Raw genomic sequence first — 7,451 nt, 5'->3', positions numbered from 1 at the left:
TGTTTTGTTTCCGTCTCAACGTTCAGTCTTGTTTTGTTTCCGTCTCAACGTTTAGTCTTGTGTTTGCAGACTCTAATCCTGGATTTCAGCACCTTGTTGCCCTGCTCTCAGCTGTCCCAGTAACCCTGCGGCCTCCCAATCCCGACCCAGTTCCAGTGACAGGTAGATTGATGTGGATGAAGTTCTGGATAAATCAAACTGGTCGCTGTCCTGGATTGTTAGCAGAGGCAGGCTAACGGCTTCATGACTCACTGACTAAATTTATCATTTCAGCCGTCCAGCCGATGATTTTCACACCAGCACGTCACTCCGAGTTCAGATGAAACCAGTGTCCTTCCCAGCTCAGCCATGAATTCCTCACACAGCTGACAGTTTCCATCTTCAGTCCTTACAGGAGGAAAACGATCAGGTAGAAACCATTTCACCTGCAAAGCTGTGTGTTCAGGTTCACTGCAGCAGCAGTGAACAGCGATGATGCAGTTGGTGACGCATTTTGGTTTTCAGACCAGAAAAACGTCTGGAATCTACAGAAGAAACAAAACTTCTGACTTCAACAGAGTCAGAATCCAAAACAGTAGCCTGAAAATGTCAATTATGTTGTTGAAAAATGAAAATATTGTCAAAACTTTTTTGTTTATTATAGGATTGTAAATCAGCACTTTATCCATAAACAACTCAAACATTTATGATTTTAAGAAGTCTTAAATGTCCGGTCCCTAATGTTCTTCCGTAACGTTGAGAAAACGAAAAGATGAACTTTACCGTCTCAGTCTGATGAACTGACTAATCCAGACTTTTCTGTCCTGAAGTTGGACAATAAACAGATTTATCTTCATCCTAAAATAAACCTCTGTATCATCAGCAAACTGACACCAATGGAGCCCCATACCATCTTTTCTAACTAACTTTATACATTTATTTAGTCAAAATTCTTTCAAAATGTTTTTTAGAACATCACAAGACAAAAGTCTTCAGCTTAATTAATTTTCACAAACTTTCCCTACAAAGCGACGTTAACATGATAATTGAGCCGCTTACAGGATTTAAACCTCCTGCTGCATTAACTGCATATTTCTACACTGTAAATAAGGTTGTTATGCTTTAGGCTTTATTTATTACTTTTAGGACAATGCAGTAGAAAAATGTCCGGCTGAAGGCAGAAAGCAGCAGATCTGCATCGGAATGCCACATTTGGGAGCCACAGTATTTCTGCCCAATTACGTGATTCATGTAAACCTCAAGTGAGGTGTTTTGGTCAGGAGCCGACCACAAATTGTCAGATGCCTTTATACTGCCGAGCAGGTTGCCATGGAGACGCAAAGCCGCCTGCCCAAGAAACAGGAAGTGGGCGACGTTCCCAAGCGGTGACAGTTCAGAGCTGCAAGCGCGCGGCACGCGTCAATGCAGCCGGGCACCGATGTCAACAAAGAGACGAAGGACAGTCCTGTCAATCCAGCTTCCACTGGGAACACTGGGACACCAGATCCCCACTGGGACACCGGATCCCAGACTAGGTCCCCACTGGGACACCAGATCCCCACTGGGACACCGGATTCCCACTAGTTGAATCAGAACTTCATAAAATCCAAATTTTTGTGTGTATTTGTTAAACTCCCCTGATTTGTGTTTCATTCTTCTATGAACCTCATTTGTTTATTTCTTGCTATTTGTTCAAAGAAAACATCAGAGGAAACAGAACTGCTGCCTACTTCAAAATAAGAGCATCTAACATTTTGGATTTTTAACAGTCGATAACCAATTTTAAACACAGGTCCAGTAAATTAGCGCTTATTATCTGTATAAATACATTTAAAGAAACTAAGTAAGCTAAAATGCTAACCTAAAACTAGCTTTGCTATTAGCGCATTAGCAGAAGTGTTCCCAGCAGTGAGGTCGACCGTAGCTGTTAGCTTGTGCCGTTTCCTCTGTGCGTATTGGTGCATATTAAGCTATATTTTATGAACTATTAAAACAGGAAGCTAGCAGCGTTTTAATAGGATCATAGTGTATTAGTACGCCGCTGTGCTTCTTGACTCCCTTGGATACCACAAAGATGTCTGTGTAAGCTAGCGTAAGCTAACATAAGCTAGCACTAGCTAGCATAAACTTCTGTCCTCCAGGAAGTCGGTGATTGTTTCACTTCCTGTGTCTTTCAGAATAAAGTTGTGGTCAGGAATCACGACTCAGTGCTTTGAGGCCTATTCAAAGTCTGTAACTGAGATATTTCCAGATATCCTCACAACCAGAACCAGAAAAAGATAGGGACGCCCCCACACACACACACACACACACACACACACACACACACACACACACACCCCTACTGTAGAAGCTGGTTTGATCCTGAAAGCATCAGACCTGTGTCTCTGTCCTCCAGCTTTAGCCGCAGTGTGTGTAAATAAGTGTGTGTGTGTCAGCCAGACTATTTCCACCCGTGTAAATGTTGACCTGCGCTGGGCGGGGTGTTTGTGTGGCGGCCGGTGGGGAAACGCAGCAGAAAATAAAAGCAGCAGCTCCTGTCATCAGGCAGTCTTTCCGCTGTGCGCCTGCCCTGCGCTCCCCTCGCTGTGGGAAACGAAAGCCACAAGGGGAACAAACAGTCGCTGATGAGGCCGCGCACAAATAACCGAAAATGTCAAAAAGCTTCAGCCGTGAGGGGAAAACACAGCAGCTGAAAGAAGCTGGAGGTTAAAAACGCTGCTGAGAATCAGACAGAATTCAGCCCAGACTGAAACGATCACAACATACTAAACTACATGTATGTACTTCTAAATTATAATAACAACAATACTGTTACTGAGATAAACCTATAACAGTATTATTAAAAACACATTTACAGAATGTCTTCAAATTAAAAAAGAAAGTTTTCTTTTTCTTTTCTAACACAACAAAATGTGTATTTATGATGGATTTCATTATTTTATATATGGAAGCTGAACATGTTTTTAACAACTTTTAAATTAATTAAGGAAATGTAAATAGAACAGCTTTTCTGAAAACAGATCAATTATTTATGTATTAAAATGATTAATTATTAACGAATCATTTGAAAATGCTATTTAAAAAAAAGATTTTCCTATTTTTTAGTGACATCCAGATTAAAACAAAAAAAATTGCTAAAAGGTATTTTCTTTGCAAATCAAAACAAATTATATAAATAAATTACATTCATTCAAAGTTTAATAAAGTAATGAATGTGATTTATTTTAATCCTGAAAACTCTCCAGAGCTGAAACAAGGTGGCGCTAGAGATCCTATCAATTCAATAATCAATTCAAGATCAATAAATGATCAATGAGGAGAAAAATTACTTCATGCAGCCTTATAGGTGTTTCAGGTCAGAGGTGGTTGCCATGGCAGCTGCTAACAACACAAACAAAGTCAGCAAATGGCTGATATTCTGGCCCCAACCTGATAAATACATCACACACATGCTAAACGCCTCTGATTCATATGCACACACACACACACACACACACACACACACACACACACACACACTCCGCTCCAGCCAATGGTTGATCTTCCAGTCTCAGTGACATTTTTCCCAGAAACTTTTATTGCAGACCTGCTTTACAACCGCGGTTAAACACATACATTTTGAATATTTCAGAAACAGTGATAGTTGTTTAATTTAATTTTGAAAGTTTTAATTTTGAAAGTCTGATCAGAACCTGATCAGACCAGACTGGACTGCACTGGATCTGACCGGATCGGATCGGCCCTAATACCGAATGTCTTGTAGCTAGAACAGACCTAACATAATCTTCCTGCTTACAGGATCTTTAAGAAAAATGTTAAAAAATGAAAAATGTTACAAAAAAAATCCCAGATTTTCTTTTGTTTTTGGATCAAAAATCGATCAAATCTCCACAGATTCTTTATAATTACTGAATCAAGTCAGAAGGAGAAAACTGAACAGAGTGGTTGTCATGACGATTTTAACAGAGCGGTGTGAAGCGCAGGGTCAGCAGGGAGACGAGACATTCCACACCTGGATGCAGCAAACACTCCTGGTTCCAGAGAGCCGCCATGACTGACTGGCAGCTGCTGAGTTCAGCTGTCAGGAGGCTAATGCAGCAGCAGCAGCAGTCTGTGTTGCTGAGCTCTTACCTTCTGAATGAAGTCCTCTGTGTAGAGCTGTTTGTTGAAAACATCCGTCTGCAGGCGCTCTGCCATTAAAATCACACAAATCGCCATCAAACATCAAATTCAATGATCACAGCTGAGATCATTAAAGACTTCATTCAATTAATTTCATACATAAGACCAAAAATAGAACCTTGCTTATTTTGATCAGCTGCTGGCTTTACAGCAGCTGATGCATATTCCCTCAGATGTTGCTGAAAGCTGTTATATTATTGCTTGGATGTGCAGTTCTCCAACTTAAAGTTCCTGTTTCATAATATTTTGATTGTTTCTTTATGAAAGAGCAGAAAACAGACAGGGAGCGCTGCCACCACCTCAAATAGACAGCTTTGGGAAAGGGGCGGGGCTCTCCTCATCCACCAATCATAGCGCTTCTCTATTGGACTGTAAAACTGGTCAAGTGTTGGTCACTTCCTGTCTGGGTGTGTTGGTCACTTCCTGTCTGTGTTGGTCATTTCCTGTCTGTTTGTGTTGGTCACTTCCTGTCTGTGTTGGTCACTTCCTGTCTGTGTCTCTGTCCTGCTACCTCTGCTGAGCGTGGCTCCGTTCTCCCGGTAGTCCTGGATCTCCTCGTCCTTCCTGGCCAGCAGCTCTCCCAGCTCCTCCACCTGCCTGTGCAGCAGGCGGCTCATGGCCAGCAGGGGGCGCACCAGCTGAGCGCACACCTGAGAAGCACAGAGCAGTTCAGGCGCAGCTGCAGTTGCAGCTGCCGTGTGTCCAGATGTGCCGCGGCTCACCAGAGACACAGGAGCGGGGCCGCAGCGGAACTCCCAGTGGAACGGCAGGCCAGCCAGCTCGCTCTTCAGCTTCAAGGTCATGACCCCGTCACGCCGCCACACACACATCTGGGCCTCGCCGCCACCTCCCCCCGACAGCCAGGGTTCAGCCGCCTCACGCAGGTGGGAGAAAAAGGCCTGAACGGTGGCGCGCAGACGCCGGTTCAGCTCCTGGAGGGCAGAGGCAGGTCCCTTATCATCATCTGCCGTAAGGTCACTGTACCAACAATGTAGGGTCACCGTACCTACACCATAAGGTTACAGTTCCTACACCATAAGGTCACCGTACCAAAAATGTAAGGTCACCGTATCTACACAATAAGGTCAACGTACCTGTGCCCGATGCTCGATGGCTGCTGCGTCCATCCGCTCCTCCCACACGCCCTGCATGTCGGTCAGCAGGACGTGGTACTCTGCGTTGCCGAACCAGCTCTTGGTCAGCAGCTGGCAGCCATCGATGCAGACAGGAAGCCAGGGCTGCTGGAGGAGGAAGTCGTCAGCTGGGTCTGCTCTGGGATTCATCACCAAACCTTAACGAGGAGGAGCATACAACCAAAGACTAGTCATCACCAATTAATCACAATTGGTAAATTAAAATGAGGTCAATAATTTCCATTTTGATGAATAATATTATTTGACTGCCTATTTTGTTTCAAGACTTTATATTCTATGTCTTTCATGGTTTTGGTCCTGTGTGTTTTTATAAAATTAAAGTTTATTGGTCTTGGAGAGAGCAAAAACTTGAAAATTAGATATCATAGTTCATATCGCATTAATTCTTGGGACAATTTATCGTCCAGCAACATTTGTTATCAAGACAATGAGTGTGTCTCATTTTCAAACTACTTAATTAATTCTAACTTATGAAGCCCATATATAAGAAAACCTTCACCGTAAATCCAGTTTGGCCAGGCCACACCAACCCACAAATAGCTCCAGTTTTCGGGAAAAGAAATGAAAGGTTTTTTGTTAATTAATAATTATTAGAGGCTGACTTATTTAGAGCTGAAAAATAAACACGCCAGTTCTGTGAGTTTATGACGCCTTTATGCACACAGAGAGACACCTGAAGGACTCAAGGAAAAATCCTGGAAAAGTAAGAATCACCCACCATGCTTCGTTTAAAAATCCATGACTTTTCCACTTTAATCGTTTTATCTCCACAGCCAAAACACCAACAGCGTTTATATCAAATTAAATTAAATGAACAAATACTTAACTCTAATTCGGCATCACTTTCCAAACGCATATTTAGAATAACATGAGCTTTTTTAGCTATAATCCCCAAATGAACCTACCTTGATATATGTAGAGAGGGAGCTAATGGGAGCTTTTACTTGTTTTTAAATGTTATTACACATATCTAAGACTTATTCTGCTAAAACAAGTAATAACATATTAATATAGATTAATAAACGCGTAAAACCCAGAGTATTCCTTAAAAATGACTTAAGTTTCTAAAAGAACCGCAACCGGTTGTTGTTGACAAATTTCCCACACCGATAAGAAACAAGGACTTGAACTCCAAAGGTTCCGGTTTATAACGCCGTGCCTTTATCGCCCCCAACTGGTGCAAATGGTGTATTGCTCCAATAAATACGTTTAAACTAATAATTTAATTAAAATATGTTGTAGGCATAAAAGTATGTTTTTCCATAACACTGTGGCTAACAGTATGCTTTACTATAACACGGGGGTTAACAGTATGCTTTACTATGACACCAACATCAACGGGCTCTTTTCCTTCAGATACATCATTAATAGAGCTTTAATAATAATACCCTATAATAAACAGACTGGCTGATACTTAGTGAGTATGGAGGACCAAAACTGACATAATAATAAATAAAAGAATAAATATATAAATTAAAAAATACATATATATCGGACATAAATAAATAAAAGAATAAATATAGAAATAAAAGAATAAATATATATCCAACATAATAATAAATAAAATAATCAATATAAAAATAAAAGTAGAAATTTATAAGTAAAAGAATAAATATATATTTTGATAAGAAATAAAAGCATAAATATATATTTCCATTTGCTGTATTTATTTCTGTATTGTTTTCTGTATTTATTTCTGTATTATTTCCTCGCTGTATTTCTGCTTAGTCGATATGTTAATTAGGTGGGCTGCCTTCTACGTCCAGCTCTCTATTGGTCAATAAACAGGAAAGAGAACGATCCGTGTGCAGATCGATTGTGAATGCCTTCGCTGTGGTCCTCTTCGGAGAGAGCCTTATAGACCCTTTTCACAAGACGTCAAACAACAAATGTTTAACATCATAACATCCACTATCTATACATAATCTAAACTGGACAAATTCCTCGTTGATTGATACCAGTTTCACTACGAAGGTACGTGTTTTGTTGTTTTTCTAGCTGTTAGTTGATATGCTAGGATAGCAATAGTAATTTGTTAGCTGGCTAACTTTACGTAGCCTTTCTGTTTATTTAGGCTCTAATCTTAATCAGATTTGTATAGTATAGACTGGGGTTGCCACCCGTCATGGAAAA

General features: G+C 40.8%; 1 protein-coding gene and 1 long non-coding RNA gene across 5 annotated transcripts in view; one reads left to right on the top strand and one right to left on the bottom strand.

The window, feature by feature from the left end:
* LOC107833370 (uncharacterized) overlaps positions 1-572 on the top strand; it is a 2,826-nt gene extending 2,254 nt beyond the window's left edge. Inside the window, exon 2 of the long non-coding RNA XR_001659108.1 lies at positions 70-572. This is a non-coding gene — a long non-coding RNA (uncharacterized LOC107833370). The remainder of the gene's footprint in view (positions 1-69) is intronic.
* Positions 1-6,676, bottom strand: part of nhej1 (nonhomologous end-joining factor 1) — a 9,893-nt gene extending 3,217 nt beyond the window's left edge. Inside the window, exons 1-5 of one of the 4 annotated variants that reach the window (XM_007575303.2) lie at positions 6,224-6,676; positions 5,259-5,455; positions 4,887-5,096; positions 4,676-4,814; positions 4,114-4,172 (exon numbers count right to left, since the gene is read on the bottom strand). In XM_007575303.2, coding sequence (XP_007575365.1) covers positions 4,114-4,172; positions 4,676-4,814; positions 4,887-5,096; positions 5,259-5,447 — 597 coding nt within the window. In that variant the 5' untranslated portion in view covers positions 5,448-5,455; positions 6,224-6,676. The other 3 variants (XM_007575302.2, XM_016662462.1, XM_016662463.1) reach the window with 3 other exon arrangements.
* Between the last annotated feature and the right edge of the window lie 775 nt (positions 6,677-7,451).

Source organism: Poecilia formosa, unplaced genomic scaffold (genome assembly GCF_000485575.1).
Source record: "Poecilia formosa unplaced genomic scaffold, Poecilia_formosa-5.1.2 Scaffold374, whole genome shotgun sequence".
Taxonomy (NCBI): domain Eukaryota; kingdom Metazoa; phylum Chordata; class Actinopteri; order Cyprinodontiformes; family Poeciliidae; genus Poecilia; species Poecilia formosa.
Note: the sequence above shows the minus strand (reverse complement) of the source record. Positions and strands in the feature narration are given on the sequence as shown.